Raw genomic sequence first — 23550 nt, forward strand, 5'->3', positions numbered from 1 at the left:
AGATGACCTTCTGTCATCTGTGCATCATATGAAAATGGCACTTGTATCTCACACAGTGTCTTCTTTGGGTAATGCATATCTCCTAGGTGTCCAATTTTAGGTGGCATAGTCCTGATTTCTGCCAAGCTGTCCCACAGTCCTGCTTATGTGGGCCGTGGGGATCATCGGCCCTGACAAGCCTACTGAGCTGTGAAATGGATTAGGGTCTGTCCTTTTGCAGCACAAACCTCAACTGCAGAATTAGTGTGCCGACCTCGTAATGTATTGAAGCAGAGAATTGCAATATGATGTAATATCCCAGCATTCTGCTTCAATACATTGTGAGGTGGCTGGATGGATAAGATAGGTGGATGGTCCTGTTTTAGACCAGTCCAGCCTCTAACCACACTCCCAAAAAGGTGTCCTAATTTGGGCACCTAATGCGTTGGATTCCCAAATAATTAAAGATGGCTTTATATGTGGAAATACATTGTAACTGTATGAACGTAAACAAGGACAGTTGTATCTAGATGTGATGCAGCATATTAGTGTTTTACAGAAAGCACATTGTTGTGATGATTTCACATCCGCATCCAGAAGCAGAGGCAAGCAGAACAAGGGCACAGGGACATTTCAGTGTCTGGGACAGATGCCCTTTTTACTTCTGTTGATAATACAACTGAAATGTATATGTTTCATACCTGACAGTCTGGAGATGGCACAAACCTAACATTCAGCGTCTTGGTAAATATACATTTAAAATTAGTATTATCAGACCATTAACAAAGTAATTGTTCTTTTTTTTTTAGAACTTTGCAGAAAATACCATGAATGAGCTTCTTGGTTGGTATGGATATGACAAGGTGGAACTAAATGATGGAGAAGATATTGAATTCAAAAACTACCATCCAGACGGGGAAGGCAGGCAGCATATTTCTGTTCTCAAAGGTAATAAAACAGTTCAAACCATATTTAATTGCATTATTAAAAGTCTCAAATCTAAATACTAGAGTTGAGAGTAGTCATCAGCAAAATAAAGGGCTGTGGAATATGATAGCGCTATATAAATCAATAAATGACAATAATCCTCATAATATGTACAAATTCCCAGAATGTTTTATTAAATTTAATTCTGATATTATTAGCAAAATGTTTTTTTTCTTTGCGGACAAACATATTTTTGAATAAAGTATCTTTACAAAACTTTATATAAACAAACAATAATAATTTAGTTCAGTTAAGTTTGTTTAGCCTGCTAAACATTTTCTGTCCTATCAATAGCACTGTAGAGTTTTCCACTAACCACAATAAATGCAAAAATTACATTTAAAAATAAAATACATTGTTACATTTTGAAATGTAATTGTGCACCTTCCTCTCAGCCTTCATGGGTATAGAGAAGTTTAAATGATCATTAACCCCATGCAGAGGTATGGAACCCACCTGGTGCCTCTCTCCCTCCCTATATTTCCTGTCTGAAGGAAGGGGTTAGTGGTTAAAAAAAAAAATTAAAATAATTCTACCTATTCCCATACCTCTAAGTACCTTGTGAAGAATGAGATCCAGCCAACCACCCATTGGAATCCTTGGAGTCATGACTATCTTAATAGGCGTGTACTTTTCAATGAGTGGCAATCTGAAGGGCAGGAATGACGATCACTTTAATAAACACAACTAAATACACTGTAGTACTTATTTTACCGAGCTCAGATATTAGCTTGGCTCTGGAGTCCACTTCAATACACTCAAAAGTGGTGTTCCATACAAAGTTGAGCTCCCTCGCAAGTAAACCCCATCAGATCCTTAATGTCAGTCTTTCCTCTTTAATCACCTAAAATAACATTGAAACCTCAGAGGCTTTTTTTCAGCTTCTATGGCAGCAATCCATTTCTGTCACATGACAATCAAGCATTCCCTGAAAAATTCGGAATGAGGCAACATTTTCCATGATTACAAAATGATTTCTAGAAAGGATTCAACACTGCTAGGAATTATGCTTCTAGCATAGTATTTAGTTATAGAAGAGTTTAAATTAGTGTTGGAACCATATCCTTTAAGTATATATGAGGCTGTGCCAAGTTTAAGTTTCTTGAAAATATCAACCCATTTACAGACAATTGTTGAATTTTTTTATGTAGCAGCTTGTCAGTTTGCATGCAATTTTCATACAATAGCCATTTTATTCATTTTGTTTTATGTGAATCTGTATCTTGGATTTGATATCTGGTGTTTGAAGAAAACAATTTCATATAATACAAAATAGAAAAAAAAATGCTAGTACATGTTAGATTTGTGTGAAATACATTTTTTTTTAATTTTTTTTTTTTAGAAAGGATGAGATTAATTTGTTTATGGGAAACTTTTAAATTGGTCTGGTGGATCAGAATCGGAAAACTAGCTGCTCTTTGGCAGGATTTCATTAACAAAAAATAAATTTCAATCTTTCACAGACAGGCATGTTGATGACAAATCTGTAAGGCACAAAATAGCCCAGTCATGAAGGTTGTGGTTTGTATTAAGACCTTCCAGAATAAATAAAAAGGGTTTACCAGTATGGATTGTGATCACCACATCCAAACAACACATATTTAGCAGTCTTAAAAATACATAATAAGCGCTATGTACAATGTTGACTTAAAGGCCAGTGAGAGAATTTGCTTCCATTCACAGTGATACCAAAAGCAGCACACAACAGAACCGATTAATACTTAAAAAATCTATGCTAACACTATAGTGTGTTTAACATAGTTATATGGGCTAAAAAAAACCATACAACATACAAGTTCAGCCTTTCCCATATCTGTTTATTTCTTGCTGTTGATCCAAAAGAAGGCAAAAAACCCCAGTTTCGCTCTTTCCGATTTTGCACTAACCAGGCAAAAAAATTCCTTCTTGACCCCAGAATGGCAGTCAGATCTCTCCTTGGATCAAAAAGCTGTTTCCCCATAATTAAAAAATGATATCCCTGAATATTATGTTTTTTGCAAGTATTCATCCAATTGTTGTTTAAATGTTTGTACAGACTTTTATAAAGTTTTATAACCAAAAAGAATATGTGAGTTTGTAAGCTGTTTCATATTCCTAGACTGTTGAACGTACTTTAGTCCAACATCGCTATCTGCCAAGGAATTCATTATGTAATCAAGAATACTAAATTATAAATTAATAAAGTTAAATAAAGTTACATTTTAATTGTTTAATTGTGTGTTTAATTGTCAATATTTGTTTTAGTTTTAAGTAAGCTATTCAGATTTTTTTGAGCATCGAGATGTGTAGGTTAGGTGCGTTCTAGGAATTTTAGTCCATATAGTATTTTTTTCTTACAATATAATCAACCCTTTCAATTGTGTTCTTGGCATCTGAACAGTTCTGTATTTCACATACTATTTAATTATTATAATTATTCCTCCCCAAAGATAATATTAATTATTATTAATATTATCTTTTTACTATCTTTTTACCTGAATTACATTTTATGTATACTTTTACTGCCCTGGTATTAATGAGGGAGGCATATATTATTTTCTCCGTCTCAGATTTGGTAAGATTATGCTTATGTGTTAATGGAATTGTATCCGATTTACATGACACGTGCACCTATTAGAAGAATTTTGCAGAATTTTGTGTTGGTGTTATTTTAAAATATTCAAGTCTAAAGAGTGCGGGAGTATTGGCAGAGTATTTCTTGAGACGGCTTAGTCTTATGACAAAAGGCCAGTGCCATTCAGATGTTGAAATTATATTGGTTCATTTGCTTAATTAATCCAGCCTGGCATGCGGTTTACACCCTACCAGCGCGCAGAAGCTGTTTTGCATATCTTTCGCACAAGGCTTTGCTTGTGGAGCCAAAGCAAATGTTCTCCATCCAGAAGTTCTCTTGCTGGTTCATAAAGTAAGTTAATTGCTATTCAAAGTGCACTTCGGAAGTTTTTAAACAGATTGTCAGTGAGACACCATACTGTATTTCCTTTCTGTGACCTCTTTTTTTTGCCATGGGCTTCTCCTGCCTACCTCTCTGCTTTGAAAGCTTCAAATCCTAACTCGGGGCAGCTATTCATTCTACAAGAAGAGATTCATTTCCGTCGTCAACTGTAGCATTTGGTTAATTAACACATATTGGTTATACAAATTGATAGGGATAATTCTCCATTTGCAAATTGTAATTTCCATTTGAGTGATAATTGCCTTCTTAGTATACCGTGTCATTTGTTCTGCTGTTGAAGCACATATAGGGATCAGTACTTTGTGAGACTCTTTATTGGTGAACGGATTCCACCGTTTTGGCTGTTTGACAAAATTGAGTTATCTTAAGGCCTTCTTTAGTAAATGTATTGAATATATGTAGTCGTACATACGTGTAGGTGACAGTACACAACAAATTGCAGGGTAGGCAAGATGGAAGTTCTATTCCATAATGATACAAAAGAAACACAATTTTAACTTAACTTTAAGATTTATAGTTCACAAGAGTTCCGCCTATTGTTCATATATTTTATATACATACAGTATATTTACATATTTGTGCATTTGTTTTTTCAAAATTATTTTTCAGAGGGATTGCCAGGGGCACCTTTGTTTTAGATTTGTTAGATTCGACCACTAACAACCAATGGCTTACATTTTAAGACCAATTTACTTTGGAATAATTGGAATAATGAGTCCCAAATGGAAATTATTTAGCTAGGCAGTCAACACTAGGTAGGCAACGATCTCACCTTTCTGTGACTTTGACCGCATGAAGATATAACTTCTAAAATGATCATGCACTCACACAACCTGTGCTGTAAATACAGCTTCAAACAGTTTCGTAAAGAGTAAAACTGTTTCACGTGTAGTTTTTAGGGCACAACAATGCAACCATGTTTTCTTGCTAATTGTAATACATTTGGGCATAGCAAATTAGCAAAACAGAGATTGGGTGGCACGATTTGATTTCAAGCGAGAACTGGAGTGAAAACAAGTTTTGTTTACTGAAATTTTAAGCCATGAGTAGTTTCGCTATTCAGAATGACAAACCAATCAGCACTAATGCAGGTATATTTTATTTTTTATACAAATGTTATTTGTTTCACTTTCATTTTGGTTGACACATTGCCAGCTTTTCCCACTGGCTGGAACTGAAGTTATGCAATTGCTTGGTTTTCTGTCTACCTACTGTATGCGTGTCTCGGCAATGGTTTTTTAACCATTTTGTTTTCATTTCAGAAAATTCTTTGCCAAAACCAAAATTACCAGAGGACAGTGTTATATCACCATACAATACAAATATAAACTATTCAGGGTTTACTACAGGAAATGGAATTGCAGAATTACCAGCAGGGTCAAAGGATCATGGGAATATGCCAATCGTGGTACCTTTAATTCCTCCTCCCTTCATGAAACCACCAGCAGGTAAATTGATATTTTATATATCTTGACTAACAATTGAGTAGAATAAATAAAGTGCATTAAATGGTTAATGTGACATTGTATTTTTTTAACCAAGAGGATAGAAATATTGTAAAATAAAATTCTGCTAATATATTATATTATGGTATATGTTATACAAAAAATATACATTTACACTTATTAGTAAAAAAATAAAAACATACTGTCGCCATGGTTTTGAGAAATTGGATGTGATCATTTCATTATAATAGTTCCACAGTAAGTTCCTCAGTACTTCCACAATTAGCTTTGTAGGTCACATAATTTTGATTCAGTTGATTAACTAACATAATTGTTGTATCTTATACTACATTTTTTACTGTTGGTGGATAGGACCATCGTCTGAAAAAAGTTCATGTCCCTTTCCTGCGATTCGGGCTTTATGTGCCTTAATGTTATAGGCAAGTCTTTTAATGGATAGCATGGGTCAGGACTATACGCTCATCTGTTAGGTATCTACCCCTGCCTTTTAATCACTGTAAAGAAAACTACAGAATGATCAGTCCGTGTTATACATACTGTAACTAATACTCTGTCATGTATTTTTCATATAACTAATGATATTCAGGTCTATCCGTCAAATACAAAAAAATACCAACAAAAAAATTGCCAAAAAAATACCTTTCACAGTGTGACCATTTTTTGTTTGCATGTGTACTTTAAGACTTAAGCCAAGTATCATTATTAATTAAAGATAAATTCCCTTTTAAGTGCAGGTCAAACCATATTCATGAATTGAATACTGAAATTGATTGTGCATCTTTTATTGCTCCTGCCATGGTAATAAATTCATACAGAATAATATATTTTGACGAATATCATAATACAAATATACTTGACCTCAGATTCCTTCTACTACAAAATGAATCAGTTCAAACTTTTTAAATTCACATAATTTTTTTTCAGTTGAACTGATCTTAGCGTTAAAAAGGTTTTACTGGCATTTAATGACATGGTTACCCTATTTCTTAGCCCTTTGAAGTGTCTTCCATGCTTCACCTGTGAATGCCAGCCTGCCATACCTACCAAGGGACAGTCCCTCTTTGTGACTCAAACCCCTCTGTCCTGGTTCTTCATGGCAGGCTGAAAACGTTGGTTGTTGTTAATATTTAGTAAAAAATATAGATTGTAGAAAAATTAAGAAACAAATCTCTTTTTATTTATCTTTTGAATTTGATGTTTTTTTATATGTAGTCCATGTTGTTGATTCAGCTCTGGCAAAAACTCATCCTTGTGGTGACTTTCTATCAGAGACCATGCCCTAATAAACTAATTTACAACTTCACATCCGTTACTTGGTCAGTGTTGGAATCTACTGACCAAGTGTCATTGTGCCTATCCTGCTGAACATGACAGTTTGTTAATTAAATACACAATATCAGAAGAAATATCCCAAGCACTGTTAATTGACAAATTAATGTTTTCCCTTTTAAATGTATGATTGTAGCCTATAAGCAAGTTACACAAAATTAGTGCATTCATAGTTTAAAAAAGTGTTTTTTGGCTTCTGTGGCAGCCTTGAAGTTACAGCTATTGAAGCCTCCTGAATCTGCCATGTTTAATACACCCCTGTGCATTCTCCCTTTTTGGTGCATTTCTTACTGGTGTATCTTTTTATTATCATTATTGTCCTTTTATTACAGAGGACGATGTGTCAAATGCACAAATTATGTGTGCTTGGTGCCAGAAAGTTGGAATTAAACGATATTCCTTGAGCATGGGCAGTGAGGTGAAAAGCTTCTGCAGTGAAAAGTGCTTTGCAGCCTGTCGAAGGGCATACTTCAAAAGGAACAAGGTAAGAGGCGGGCAACTTTTTTCAAAATTACATTGTATGTCCGGTATGATGATATATTTATCGCTATGGAACACCTCCACCCACAAATATATCTAATATAAATATATATGAACATATTATTCAGTTAGTGCCAAAACATGCTTTTCAGGGAACAGGGGGGCATTGGCCCATGTAATCATCCACATACCTACAGAATTAAATAAACTAATAAATCATCATAGTTTCTATCGTATATCCGCCATGCTAAAAAAAAACATTTGGCATAATTATTGTGGAATCCATGTCTGCTTTAACTAAGAAAATATCCCAACCCGAGTGCACATAGGCAGTGGCGACTCTAGAAACAATATGTAGGGGGGGCACACAAGATACCACAGTCAAACTGGGGGGGCATTAATAATTTTCTACCATTAAATCATACCACTGAAAAAACACACACATATATATATATATATATATATATATATATATATATATATATATATATATATATATATTGCCAAAAGTAATGTGCTATGGAATGATACTTTTGTTATTGGCCAATACAATATTTGTACATTCAACATGGGAAGCCTGAAGCCACAATTTAGTACGACTAATCCTTGAAATCCTTTAAACAACACAATACCTTAACTTTTGCACTAAATGATTTCAGGGCCTAATATTAGATCCTGCTGCTGATATATATAAATATTAGATCCTGCTGCTGATATATATATATATATTAGCCCCTGCTGCCCATATATATTAATATTAGCCCCAGTTGCCAATATATATATTAATATTAGTCCCTGCTGCCGATATATATAAAAATATATATATAAATATTAGACCCTGCTGCCGATAGCAGGTATAGATCAACACATTAACACACAAACCCAGCTTTGCATGTATAGATCAATTGAAATTCACTTGTGATCTCAGCACTGAAGGTATATATCAAATAAACTGAATCAGAGATACAAATCCTGTATTTGCAGGTATACAATAATAATATATGAAACGTAGCATTGCAGGTATAGATCAAATAAATACATGGAAACAGCATTGCAGGTATTAATCAACTGAAAAAGACATACAAACCCTGTATTTGCAGGTAATAATGTATGGAAACATAGCATAGCAGATATGGATCTACAGAAGCACACACAAACCCAGCTTAGCGGGTATAGATCAATTGGAATTCACATAAAAACACGGCATTAAAGGTATATTTAAAACCCCTAAATTACAGGGATAGATCACAGGTTGCACACCCCAACCACGCTGCCCACATAGAACCTGGTCAGCACCCAGATAACACACATAAGATTTGCCATCTTTGTCCCATATACACCCTGCCTGTGCCATCTTGGTCCCCAAGGCTCAAACATCCTGCTAGTGCCATCTTTGCCCTTACACAATTATACATCTATGATACACACAATCACATTAACTCATGCTCTCCCTCATTCAGACAACTCATCCACATATTAACTCACGCTCTCCCTCATTCAGACAAATCATCCACATATTAACTCATGCTCTCCCTCATTCAGACAATTCATCCACATATTAACTCATGTTCTCCCTCATTCAGGCAATTCATCCATTTTAAGAAACTACACCCCTTGGAGCTTCAAATGAGGGGCTACATGTATTTCTAGGACAAAAGTTGAGTGCACAAATAATGATGGAATATGTTGCTTTGGCTAGAAAATATGTTTTTTCTAACCATAGCGACATGTTCATTTTTGTCTTGCGCACTCCAGGTTTGTACTAGAAACACATGCAGCCCCTCATTTGATGCGCCAAGGGATGTCGTTTTTGCAAATGTGTACTTTTTATGCCATAATTTAACTTCCTACGTGAGCAGTAATGCCACGTCAAGGCTTTAACCCTAATTACTGACCATTCACATGCCTTTCATATCTCCATTCACTCGCAGAAGCATACACCATACTTTCCATACATTCACTCGCAGAAGCACACACCATTCTTTCCCGTTACAAAGGGAGAAAAAAATAATCACTTTTACATAAATTTTGCAGTAAAAATGCAAGGCGCTCCAGGGATGAGATGGTTACTCACGTACCGCACGGGCTAAATGGCTGATTTTAATAATATTTGCAGTTCATCAGGATTTCAAAAATTGCCTCCCTCTACCGTTGGCTAAATTTAAGCCCATGATCAAAGGCATAATAGGATTTAAAATTAGTATCGGCCATTTTTAAAAAAGGAATGTAACTTTTTATAGCTATATGATCACTGTGGTAACAGTGATCATTTAGCTAGAATACTTAAACTTTTTTTTTTTTTAAAGTTAAACTATTTTATGTTTAAATAATTTTATTTGGGGGTCTCTAGGCAATTTTGATCTTTTTTTATCTGCGCCCAAATCCAATTGCCCCCCCTTGCCCCCCTGTAGCGACGCCACTGCACATAGGCTTGTAGAAGCCATAGCTTTGGGGACATTCCCTGCAATATGTTCTTCCTTGACTCTGTGAAATTTGATGGTCTGTGTTAGCTGCAGCATGAAACACACCATCCATCACGTAAAATGTGCTTTACCTTGCTACTCATTTCTGCTTTACAATGCCATATTCATCTAAGAAAGACGCCAATACTTCGCTAAATGGGACCACACTTTGAATGTTGATAAGTTGTTGGAAGCTGCATATTTTTTGGCAGTAATATTTGGGTGTCAGTAAATTTGTACATTTTTTTTAGTTTACCCTTCATATTAGGCTATTGAAATTGGGGATAAGTATGCCGCTTTGTTCTAGTGTAGTGGGGCATAATGCGGCATGTTGTGTGCCTCCCATATCTCATGGGAAGGCAATGTACCAACATAGCTTGCTCCATTCATGTAACACCCAGTTTCGGATCACTTTATGCTTGAATATGCTTTCTGACTATTGTAATAAATTAGTACACTCTGTACCAGAACATAGGAACTGGAGTGTATTCTCTTGGCGATTTGCGCTCCCTCTTCCTAATAGACTTCTTTTGCTCCCTGTGACGGATCGTCCTGTGCCCCAGACTGGACACATCCACCCGTCAGCTCCTTCCCTCTCCCAGTAAGTGGACACGCTGTGGCTGTCCGAAGAAAGCAGTCACAGACCAGCACTTCCCTCAATCATGAGACAGGACTTCATGCTTTGAGGTTAAAAACAGAACTCTCTTTATTACAAACACACAGAACTTATATACAATCTACATTCACTGTGCACCGAACCCAACCCCCAATCCTATCAGCCACATCCCCTCACAAATCCCATCAGCCACATCCCCTCACAAATCCCATTGGTATACAGGGGATGTATCAGGTGAGGGGATTAAGGGATACAATGGGTTCCCCCACCTGTGTTATCCCCCCTGTAGTGCGGGTGCCGTCTGGGCAGACAGGGCTGTGTTGGCTGATTAAGAGCCCCAGCCAGATTATAGGATCGTCTCTTTGAAGGCTGGAGCTGCAGCCACATTCAAACGGTACAAATAAATATAATAATAATAATAACAGTGAAGATCAGACATAGGTTCTTCACATTACTCCCCTCTTGTGCAAACGTCCGGCAGACACAGCCAGATCCCTAACGGATCGGCTTGGGGATGACCGGGCCTCTACTGTCTCTAGTCCTGCGGGGTAGGGAGAGCGGGCGTGCGGCTTCTGGGGCACCCTGGCAGCCCCATGTCAGTCACCCGGGCTCCTAGGCCTGGCCCGTAGTCAAAGGGTAAGAGGCCAGCCCAGAAGCCTCTCCAGTGGGCAGCCCTCTTTAGTCTCCTCTGCAGGCATGGGAGACCTTTCTCCAGGGCTTCCTTTCCCCTCTGGGCACTCAGCCCAGACTCGGCTCCCTCCCAACCTGATGGAACCCTCCCATGGTTACCCTGACTACGGGCTTGTCCCGAGTCAGCTCCACATTCCCCCACCCAAACAACAAGAGCCCACTCCAAAGCAGCAGCAGTTTCACTTACCCCTACCTGGCTCTCCGAGCTGGGGCTCGTTTTGCCCACTGGACCATGCCGCTGGGGAGGAGTGCCGGTTTCCCTTCCTCCCATAATTGGTGACAGCCGCTGGGGAGGGTCGCCGCCTGCGCCCCCTCCCGGATGCTCGTGCTGGGGAGCGCCAGATAATGGGGGTGTAAGCAGTGCAGGGCAGAGGTCAGCGACTCTCTGCCCGGTTGCCAGTGCTTCTGCTGGTGCAGGGAACGGTGCTGGGCAGAGAACAGCGTCACTCTGCCTTGTAGCCAGCGCTTCCGCTGGTGGTTCCCTGCTAGCAGGTGGGGACCCTTCGCTGTGGGGCGGGCAGAGGCCAGCAGCACTCTGCCCTGTTGCCGGCGTTTCAGCCAGAGCGAGGATTGCTGGTGCAGGACAGAGGTCAGTGACGCTCTGCCCGGTTGCCAGTGCTTCTGCTGGTGCAGGGAACGTTGCTGGGCAGAGAACAGCGTCACCCTGCCTTGTGGCCAGCTCTTCCGCTGGTGGTTCCATGCTAGCAGGTTGGGACCCTTCGCTGTGGGGCGGGCAGAGGCCAGCAGCACTCTGCCCTGTTGCTGGCGTTTCAGCCAGAGCGAGGATTGCTGGTGCAGGACAGAGGTCAGCGACTCTCTCTCCGGGTGCCAGCACTTCTGGTTGGTCCTCGTTAGCCGGCGGGTACACTGTGCTGGGGGATGAGCAGAGGCCAGCAGCACTCTGCCCCGTGGCCGGCTCTTCTGCCGGTCTGGCATTTTGCGGTGCTGGGCAGAGGATCGCGTCGCACTGCTCTGGTGGGTCCCTGCTAGCAGGCAGGGACCTTTCACTGTGGGGGGGGCAGAGGCCAGTGGCACTCTGCCCCGCTGCCGGCGCTTCAGCCGGAGCAGGAGGGGCGCATGGTGCTGGGCAGAGAACAGCGTCCCTCTGCCCTGTTGTTGGCGCTTCTGCCGCCTCTAGTGGAAACCCATAGACTGCTGCCTCAAATTCCAGCGACTGCATGCGGTCCATAATCGCCCGGAAGACTTCCTCCCAAAAGTGATTGCCCACTTTCACCTCTTTGGGCTCTGGCTGCAATACCAGGGGCAGAGTGGCTGAACCTTCAAGTCCGGAGGCTTGCCAATTACAGTGAGCGGCCTCCGGAGCTCGCTCTGTGACATCTGTCGGCTCACACTGCAGGGCGTAGCGCCCCTCGAACAGCGCCAAGTATTCTGCCTCAAGGCACCATTCTCTGTCTACTAGTCTCTCAAGGTCTTGGCTGAGTTCACTTGTTGCAGTGGGCGGCAGTGCTCTCCGGCGCTTGTCACTAATGTCCCACCATCGGTCCATGTTGCCATTGCCAAAGACATCCCTTTCCTCGAATGCCTCCCACAACAGGCCAGGCCCGCCAACATCCATCCCTTCCGGAGAATGGGGCTTTCTGGATTTTCGCTGTGGGCCTCGGGCTTCCCAGTATATGGCTCGGTACTCCTCTTCGAGCCCAATCTCCTGTCGGATCAGCTTCTCTAGCTCTGCAACCTCACCTGGAGACGCAGGTCCCCCGAACAAGTAGAGCCTCCCATTCACCTGGTCCCTGATTCCTTGTTCTAGGGTGGGCAGATGTGTACCTTGGTGGGCGCTCCACTTTTCTAGGGCCGCTCTCCATCCCACTGCTGCCACCAATGTGACGGATCGTCCTGTGCCCCAGACTGGACACATCCGCCCGTCAGCTCCTTCCCTCTCCCAGTAAGTGGACACGCTGTGGCTGTCCGAAGAAAGCAGTCACAGACCAGCACTTCCCTCAATCATGAGACAGGACTTCATGCTTTGAGGTTAAAAACAGAACTCTCTTTATTACAAACACACAGAACTTATATACAATCTACATTCACTGTGCACCGAACCCAACCCCCAATCCTATCAGCCACATCCCCTCACAAATCCCATCAGCCACATCCCCTCACAAATCCCATCGGTATACAGGGGATGTATCAGGTGAGGGGATTAAGGGATACAATGGGTTCCCCCACCTGTGTTATCCCCCCTGTAGTGCGGGTGCCGTCTGGGCAGACAGGGCTGTGTTGGCTGATTAAGAGCCCCAGCCAGATTATAGGATCGTCTCTTTGAAGGCTGGAGCTGCAGCCACATTCAAACGGTACAAATAAATATAATAATAATAATAACAGTGAAGATCAGACATAGGTTCTTCACACTCCCGTTACAGAATAGATTAAATCACCAGCATCTAAGATAGCAGTACTGGACAGACATGGTACCTGTCTTATGCAGAATATAACTGTTATTTATATCACAGTTATGCCACTCAACACATTCTCGTTTTTCAAACAAGGGTAAAATTGTCACATTTCACCTGCTCACACATGTTCCAAGCTGCAACAATTTAGGATCACATTACAAGACACATTTACAACTGCTGCAGTCCTGCGAACAGTCAGGAGTCTGTGGTCAGGTCAAGTCTTGGATTTCAAAGCAATGTTATATTTTTTTCATACAAGTAAGACCTATGTGCCCAATATTTATAAAAAAAAATTCTTGGAACATGGTAGAAGGATAGAGATGATGGGGAATCACATAAAATACATGCATCCAGTAAGGGTATTTAATCCTACATTAAAGCAGTAATTCTTTGTAACCGAGATCACCGGGAATGGTGTCTGGGAATGCTACATGCATACACTTGGGTACATTATTTTGGTAAATCGTTGCAGCTGCAGTAATCCACCAATATTCTTCCCATCATTGATTTTATTCTTCTCTGGACATCAGAGACATTTCTAACGGGTTTTCCTTGCTAGCCCCAGATAAGGATGATGACTTCCTGTGGAGCAAAATTATTTTGTAAGATCATTGAAGCTGTCTGAGTTATTAAAGCATAGATATTGGGTACAAATGCTAATAAAATCACCTCTTGGCTGTTTCATTTAAGACATAAAATAATTATAGGTATAAATAGCAGTGTTCTGATTTTATTGTAGTTTTATATCGGTTATGACTCCATTCAAGGCAATAATGTTTGAACACTTAATAGAAGAAACTCTTACAGTTTGATGTATATCACCATTATCATTTCACTGCCTAGTTAGCGGGACATTTTCCTTCTTCTTCCATTGGCTCAATTCATGATCGGTCTTTAGCAGATACTAGTATATACTACTAATAAAACTGTATCATTATCACACTAACCTTTTTATTAATGCATTTTATAGAACTTTACAGATACAACCAATGCAATATCCCAGTTTCATTCTACATCAACATTTCACGCTGACTGTAGAGACTGTTGCTAATATTTGTCAATTGTACATTATTTGCACAAACACAAATATTAAGATTGAAGGCACATTGAAATGGATTCTGTATTATAAAGCGGTGCTGCCGCCTAATCGTTTTAAGGAGCTGCTTAGAGCCTCATAGGTACATGGAGGGTGGAGGTTAGAGGCTATGCAGGTGTGAGACTGATTTATCATAATCATAAACTTTACAAAGTTTGACCAGGAGTCGCCAAGTGCACTACTTCCCTGGGACTCCGGGTCACTTTCATCAATCTTTAGTCATGCCCACTACCTCCTATTCCCTGCCCACTTCACGTCCACTCTTATCCACTAGAGCCTAGCCATGACCCCTTAATTAAGCCACACTACTATTAGTGAGGGGCCCTAAGAGGTTGCCTTTTTGACTGCTTATGGGGACCCATAGCGTGACAGGGTTTTAACACCAGTCTTAGGGTGGGTAATTCTAAGGGTCACACAGTCTTTATACTGTATTATATTTATATACAGTAGTGACATCTGCCTTCAAAATATGTTCACCTTATGGATGTTCATGTAAGAAGGTTTGAAACCCCCCCAGTTGACAAATCAGTAGAATTACCACAGCCTTGTTACAGGGTATAAGCGTGAACTAGTGTGTTTCATTACCTCGGTATAACTTTTTTGAGGTGATATTTGAACGGTATGAGCTGCAAACTGATTAATGCTCAACAAATAAACACAATAATAATCACATTATACTAATAGAATCCTCTACGCTACATTAACAGCAGACCGTAAGATGAGTCGCATGCTTTTTGACATAATTAAACATTTAAGCAGCGCACTAGGAATAATCATCGGTAGTCCACCATTAGAAAGTAACATGGGTGACACATTCTTTTTATGAGCAAAACTCAACTAAACATTCACAAAACATGAGCATAAACTATAATGCTGACAAACCAGAGATAAATGTTTTATTGTCATCTGTAAACTAAAAGCATTATGTCGGTAATATATTTTATATACAGATTATTTTTTTAACCCTTTGATTGCCATGGATCTGTGCACATTTTTCCCCACCAGGTGCTGGGCAAGTGGTTTGCTATAGTTACATTTAGGTTACATCCTATACAAAACCTTCTCTTTAACAATTAAAACCTAGGTAAACTGAGCATTCTCTCACTATAAGGGTTAAAGCAGATATGTCACTTTTCCCTGTACCACCTAGTATTACAGGTGCCCAGACCAGGACACCTTTGATGGGGGGTGTGTGGCCGGAGGTGAAGGAAGGGTGAGATCAGAGGCAGTAATAAGGAGCCAGAAGCAGAAAGGCAGGGCCAGGACCTTACCCTGAAATCTACCTTGTGGTGCTCAGCCTCAAAGTGTCACAAGGTGCTGCAATCCATTGGTTTTATTGCTCCATAGCCTGGTCAAAGTTTGGAATTGTGTAGTGAGTGATGCTACAGAGGACAGGTGATTTTTACACACTTTAGCACTTAGCAGCCCTGTTCTGCGAGTGTGTATGATCTACCGCTTTGTGGCTGAGCTGTTGTTAATCCTAGATGCTCCCACTTCGCAGTAATAGCACTTGTGGACCGGGGCAGATCTAGCAGGGCAGAAACTTAAAAAAACTGACTTGTGGCAAAGGCAGCATTCTATGGAATCTTGTTTGCAACTTTCAAATGTAAATGTAGCCCTACATTAAAAGGGCCAAAGGGTGCGTAGTTAGGGGTATAGCTGGTGACAGGACTTTACTCAAACACTTTAGGTGACTGTCACCTAGTAATTATTTATGTAACTAAAATTGTACGAAGAAGAATGCATTAAATTTACAATTTTTTCTCTTGTTTTTAAACACATTATTACATTTTAACTGTAGAACAGCGTGATGCACTCATACTCCACAAACATTATGCGTTGCTTGAAAAGAGGGACATCAGAGGAGGAGATGGTGTTTAGTCCAAAAGTGGCCTGGTTTTCTACAGCTCATGAAATAGCAGAAGAGAAAAATGTTTTTCAGGATCTTACATGAATCCTGGTCCATGTATTCATGTGTGACTGTAGACAGCTTTCCTGGGTTGTGTGGCTGTTGGGATATGATGCTCGTGAGATTCTCAATGCCATGTATCTGGAGCTTATGGTCCTTGTTCTAGTAATGCAGATTGTGCTGCATTCGTGGTTTATGTCTACAACCTATTATACATGGCTAAGCCTGTCTTGTAGTATAATCATTCTCTTGATATCTTCAATATTGTACGTCTTTTCCTGATCTACCATTGCTCCAAGTTCATCAGTTTCAAAGTCATTGTAGCTTTCACTGTGGAATATCTTTTGCTTAGCTGTAACCTCTTCTTTGTACACTGTGTTTGCGACCTGGCCCCTAGCTAAAATAAAATTACTTAAATTCCTTCCTCTTGTATATTTAATTGTAATAATCAATCGCAGAAACAGGGTCTTCATCTCCTTCTGTAACAGTATAACCTCTCATTGTACAGTAATAGTGCTACAGAATCTGCTCTAGAAATGTGATAATAATAGTAATAATAATAATAATAAGTTGGTATTATAACATTATCTGCCTTAAAGAATATTTTGGCAAAATAAGTGAGTTATATATTCCACGTTGCTCCAGGATTATCTCATATCAGTTAAAAGAAAGAAAGATTTTTCTTTCAGTTGTGAATCCTGGCTATGAAAAAAGGGTATTTCTGGTAACAATGTTGGATGACTTCCCCTCTTGGCAATTAATAGATAGATACTAGAAGATAAAGATCTATGTAGAGCAAAGTGACAAAAATTGAAAATCGTTTCACTCTAGATAGATTTGAGATGGTTACTTTTTGACCACCCAGAAAGAAACGCATAAAGAGCCTGATGGTGGTCTTATATTCTTATTTTGTAGGTGGAATATCTGTTGTGGTTTGGCATTTAAATAAATTGTGTCTTAGTGAATTGAGTCTGAGTGAAATTAGTATCATCAAAATTGCATTTTTTTTAAAGACAATGCTTTGGACTGTAGGAATCTAGATAATCTACCAATTTAATTGTATGTACTTATTTTACTTGTTTAGTTCTAAAAGATGTACCTAGCTCTTTACAGTTTACAAAATAAAACAATAGACTTACAATATGTACAGTCATTAAGATTGCACAAACATTATTAAAGGGGTATAGTAAGTATTATTGCATCAGAAAAGGAGGTCCCTGCCTTGAAGATCTTACAGTCTAAGGGTATATAAGTTTAATATTCCAATGTTCTTACTTGAGTCAGTCGTCTGTCTAAGACCTACCCGTACCCCTGGTTCTCCATCATAAAGCCACCACACCTGCTGTCTGACTTACAACTGGCTCAGCGGACTCTATAGACATTCTACAGACAGCTGGAGGGTTGGAGAAGAGGCCATTCTCAGCGCTTTCGGCAGATGAAAGTGGTATCACGCATTCTTTCTTTTCAACTATAATTTTGCGAGTTTGTGTAAGGGACTATCGAAGTAAATGTTAACTTTGCCAACTGAAAATGCTTTATCAGTATAGCACCCTGGAAGAATGCCATACTCTACTGTTCATAAAATTATTTAGTATAATAAAAACAAAAGTTTTAATAAAAAAAAAAAGCATACAAAATGCATTATATTAGACCGATTACCTTCCCACCATTTTACAATTGGTACTGTTGTAAAAAATCATTTTTGTTTCTCCTTATTGAGCTTTTAGTGGTAATGACAGTGAATACTTGAAGCTGCCTTTTCCTTCTCCATGTCCGAATTAAAAAATTACCTAGACATGTAATTGTTTTCTGTATTCCTGGTCATTTCTCATGAACACAATACAATGAACTCTTGCTTTGGTTTACTTTCCATTTAATATGTTGAATTGAAGAGGGACATAGAGGCAGTGTATTTTGGCTCATTCCAGATTATTTTTTATTTCTATATATTTCTCTCAATTCCACAAATATCCACAAACTTTTCGTGATGTTCTCTGCTGTGCCTCTTGGCGAGTGTGAGTAGCAGAGGACTGGATAGCGCACATTAAGCCAAATGTGTTTCAAGCCATTATATTAATGGGGCACTTGACATTCCCCCAGGCTGAGAGTTGCCAACCCTCCCCTGTGCGTGTTTTATAGCCAGCTGCGCCACATTTATTGATGGGTTTCCGCCTATACTACTAAATAGTTTTCCCTTTGCTTTGGCATAATGGTGATTGTTACAATGAAATATAGCGAAATTATGTAACTTTAGTAAGAATGCCTTCCTTACTATTCTTACAACTGCATCAAACACACCGTATTTAAATTGGAATATGTAAATGATGCTTTTAAAATAATGATTCCATTTTTTTCTATTTTATTAAACCATCTGTTACTTTAAGGTAGTTGGTGCCGTTATCTCACTGTACTTCATTCAACAAAAAGAACATCTACTGTCACATCAAGCTACTTACTCACTTGGACTCCTTGTACAGAAATATGCGATTTTAAGGGCAGTCACTCCAAACATGAATGCATATAGTAAGTTAGTACTTTGGCAGAAAAGAAGTCCCCATTTACATGCTATACACATGACAAAGGGGGTAGGAGCACCGACCAAATGTATTGAAATGATTCTGATAAATCCCTCTATGCATTTGGAGATTACTCTTAAACGAGTCACTTAAATAGCATTAACTCAAGTGAAATAAGGCTTATTAAACATCAGGCTTATAAACTGTTGCGTAGAAGCATGCACTTCATTTCTATAAGCCCCTTAGAATGTAACCGGTAGCAGTTTTTCTTTCTCCCTATCTAGAGAATCTGGAATCTCTTTTCTTGCACAGGTGCTAAAGTGACTTCCATTAAACACTAGCAGATATTCTTTAGCATGAGGGATTTGGAAGCGTTCCTCCTTCCATCTGTTAGCTGTAGACTGCACTCTAAAAACTGGCTGACCACCCACCTACTCGCCCACGCACCCACACATTGACAATAACGAAACGAGACGGCTGCACTATTATAAGAGAAATCCTGGCAGGCGATAAAAGGGAATTCTTTTATTAGTGTTATTTGGAATGCATAGAACAGAACACATATACACAGCCATGGCTTGTGTGTGTGGACTTAGTAATCACTAATTTCGTGAATGTTAAAACATGAGTTATTTCCTCCATCCATGCCGACACGGTGCTGGATGTTGGAGATTTATTTATATACTATATATATATCTTGTCAGTGGAATTAAATTAGTCATCTTGTATGCCTATAACCTTCTTTTTTGTGCATCCTAAGTAGACCAGTAAAATATATCCAGCTGAGCTTTATCAGTTTGTCAGGTGGTGGTGGTGGGGAAATAATCTCTTTGCTTAATACACAGATCAATACATATGTATATACGTATATTGTGTTCTTTAAAATGTATTATAAAAGCTTGTCAGAGGGCCACCATAGCCATCTAATCTCTTGCCTTGTAGTAGGCATGCATGCATTCTGCCAGTCTACTCAGCAGACTGGCGTGAAAAGTTCCAGGAGGTCTAACGAGACCCCCGAGTGGATGCCCAGAAAGTGCTCCAATTAATTTAAGTAGAAGCACTTTCCTGCAGTGATTGACTCCTTCAGGTAGGCAGAACTGGTGCAAAAGAATAGGCTCCAACTACTATGCGTAGGCTATAGGTTCTCGGTAGGGGGAAATACATTGAGACTATGTGTGAAACCTTACCAGAAGCACTTCAGTTATCTTAATGATCATTGTTAACAAGCTAATATACTATACTTATTTAAATCAGAGGTTACATGAGAATATGCAGGGACTTTCTAACATTAAATAGTAAAAATTTCTTTTACATCAAAAGCACTTTGTAATTATGGTACAAAGTGATAGAAGTGGGTCATCTGCTATAGCAACCAACCATATGTTCTTTATACCAGAAAGGCTTAGCATCAGAAATTGGGCTGAACGTAAAGCTGGAGATAAATCCATCACAAGTAATTAAATAAAATCAGATTGCATTAAAATGGAGATATATTGGCAAATATCTGTTAACTGAGATAAAATGTATCTGTATTTTATCTCATTTTTTCCTTTCCAATGGGAGCGTTGCTATCAAATTGCTTTGTTTAAAAAGGCATTTTCAGGGTATGGGTTCTTGTTTTTACGTCTGACTCTATAGACATTCACAGCTGTGAGATATTTTTTCTTCAATCAATCAAAGTCTCTCAGCTGGGGCACCGTTGCAGACCTAGCTGTACCCCCTTTGCCGCATCAAAGGGACTGCACACTACGGGCATTTTCTTTGAGGACGTAATTACCGCAGAAACCCTCAGATTAGTCACATGATTAAATCAATTAAAAGAACCCATGGCACCTGCCATTTTGCTTTAGTACTTTTTGTACTCAGAATGGGTCAAACAGATTGTGAAGGGTTTGACTTGGGGAACTGTAAACATTGAACCAAAATCTCATTCTGAATGCCAATGATTTGTTTGATATAAGTTAAACCTTAGGGATGCCAGCATGCACATTTTCATTGAAATCAGGATTTAAGATGTAAAATGCAAGTATTTCTAATCAGGCTTTTTTTTGGAAAAAAACAACCAAAAACATATGGCTTTACAAGTTATTGATATTTTAATCCATCCCGTCTCAACCACGCACCACTAGTTTGTGTGTATACTGTGATTAAAATATCAAATGTTGATTTTCAGTTCTTTTTATGTACTGAAGTAACATGAGTATTGATCTAACAATGCAGCTTTATGACCTCTTCTATTTTTTTGTGAGGTATATCACCATCCAATGTACTGGGATAAGTGAATCTGATGATCGTAGGGATATGGGCAGATATTTAATTTAAGGTTATTATAAATGTCACCTGCCTTTGGCTTTTTTATAATGCAAAGTACTATCCAGTGATGGATTATCCACTGGTAACACTAGGTGCATCCCTAGGGCTCTGGGGTAGCCGGGAGTGCTAATGGAAAAGCTGCCAGCATGCCACTAGCAGCTGCATAGAAGTAGTCTATACATGCCTAGGGGCCCCATGAGAGTCTTAGCCCAGCACTGCTACTATCAGAGAGTTGCAATACCCCACTCTCCTGCTTTAGTGAATAAATCCTGTAGTTTAAGCAAGGCTATTTGTTGCACTTTGCCTGACAAACATATTTCACCAACAAGCGCTTGCTTAGTGATGCACAATTCAATAGACTCTTATCTCAATCCATTCTTTGCTTGCTGGATGTGGTGGAACTTTAACCTGTCAGACATGCTTATGCCCTGAAGTCATCGGTCTTAAGTCCACAAGTGCCAGCAGGTGGGGAAGGGTATATATTGGTTTAATAATTGAAGATACTTTCTAATAGCAAGACATCGTCTTTTGCTTCAAACCCATATCTCTTGCCACTACCTAAGAGAGAGAGCTACATTTTGCTTCATCCTAAGGATGTCAAGGTTGCGAGTAATCTTCCATAGAGTGTAGTGACCTCTGTAATGTCCATGAGTTCAGCAGTGAATGGGGGGGGGGGGGGGTGCAGGGCCTTTTAATGCCAGAGCATTTTTTTGTTTCCACTCCAGATCAGGTCAATATGGATTATGCATGCTGGAGCCAACCACCACTTTGATTTAGAAAGTGTTAAATGCAGCTACTAGGTCATCAGAAGCTTAAACTAAGGATGTCCCCATGAGCTGCTTTGTCACCCATGTCACACTGATTTCCCCTTGTTAGATTTCACAGCAAACCTATAGTGAGGACAACCATACTATGATGTCATATATGTGAATGTGAATGTCAGTGTAGGGTATTAGTTTATTATCCATCTTCCTTGTCAATTGTGGCTATATTTCATTTAGCAAATGGTAACGAGTTGCACGCAGACGTGAACTTAATTTGAATTTTAACAATACATACATTGGTAGTTTTGTTAGACTAAATTTAGAACCAGCAACCATTACAATTTGATCATGATTACTTTTCCTCTGCTGGAAGTACTCTCGGATCTTCCTCTGGTCTTGCTTCTATTTTTATGTAAATCTCTTCTTCACGGAGCCTGTAATTTATTTTTCATTATTTTTCTTTCTGAAGGTGTATACAAAATGAAGCAGATTATGTATTACAGGCTTTTCATTGAATTGCAGATAAAGGTTAAGGTATGTCGCAATAGTTAACTATATAGACAAGATGTTTTAGGTTTTATCGCTTTTATTCAGTTTGCCGAAGGTAGATCTTAAATGTTTTCATTTTAGATATGATTATGGATGCAATTTGGAGCCTTGTTACATTTTATGTAACTTTTACATGCCAAACACCTGTAGATATTCACTACTTCTTAAATATATTTTTCCTTTTGTTTGTTTTAGAAGCTTTAGCTGCACAGCTCTAGCTTGGATAGTTTGTGTCTTTTTTATTTACTTTTTAAAGCCATGTATTGTTACCCCCCCCCTATAAACCAAGGTACATAATCCAATAATATTAAGAACATTCTTTACTTCCTTTTGTGCAGGTTGCCACATTTATCGTTAATGGTTATTTTTCACACAACCTAATTGGAAGTGGCATTCGTTGCCAAAGTCATTTCCACGCCTGAAATGACACCTGATTGTGTTTACTAGCACCTTATAAATCATGAATATCTGCAGAGACCCGCAATTAATAGCAGAATGGAGAATTCTGGGTTCTTTGTTGCAGTGCTAAACCAACATGGAAGGCATCACCCACTAGGCTTAACGGGGCTTGGACTTGCATCAAAATGAAGGCACACACCTGGCAACACAGGCAGTCACAGATGCTCCAATAAGAGCAACAATCTGGTCTCATAACAAAATACATTGCATGCTGGAGGCAAGCGTAAATGGATAATCTGCCATAGTTCTCTTGGAATTGCTGCAAAATCCATTGGCTACACAGATGTGTGTTTTACTCTTTTTTTTTTTTGTATGAAAACCTGGCTCTTATGTACACAGAATCAGTCTTACAAGGTCATGTTAGTTCCCCAACTGATCAAAATAATATGTGATGGCGCATGAGCTCGTGTTAGAATTGTGCAATTTATGAGAAAATATCTGTGAGAATCACGGGAACTTGTTGATACACAAAAACCTTGGGGATTATGAAAAAGGACCTATTCTGGCTTTATGGCGTAGCTTTTGCCATATGATTTGTCTTAAGTAAACCGAGTTCACCAGTAAA

The 23550-nt window shown here is 39.3% G+C and overlaps 1 protein-coding gene across 1 annotated transcript in view; it reads left to right on the top strand.

The window, feature by feature from the left end:
- The window catches only part of LOC149284598 (sine oculis-binding protein homolog), a 54437-nt gene that overhangs the window by 12503 nt on the left and 18384 nt on the right, over positions 1-23550 (top strand). The window contains exons 2-4 of the mRNA XM_089496487.1: positions 789-927; positions 5185-5370; positions 7050-7201. Of these exons, the coding sequence (XP_089352613.1) occupies positions 789-927; positions 5185-5370; positions 7050-7201 (477 nt within the window). The remainder of the gene's footprint in view (positions 1-788; positions 928-5184; positions 5371-7049; positions 7202-23550) is intronic.

This window comes from Sceloporus occidentalis, unplaced genomic scaffold (assembly GCF_023333645.1).
Source record: "Sceloporus occidentalis isolate IW3139 unplaced genomic scaffold, rSceOcc1.0.p SCAF_90, whole genome shotgun sequence".
NCBI lineage: Eukaryota > Metazoa > Chordata > Lepidosauria > Squamata > Phrynosomatidae > Sceloporus > Sceloporus occidentalis.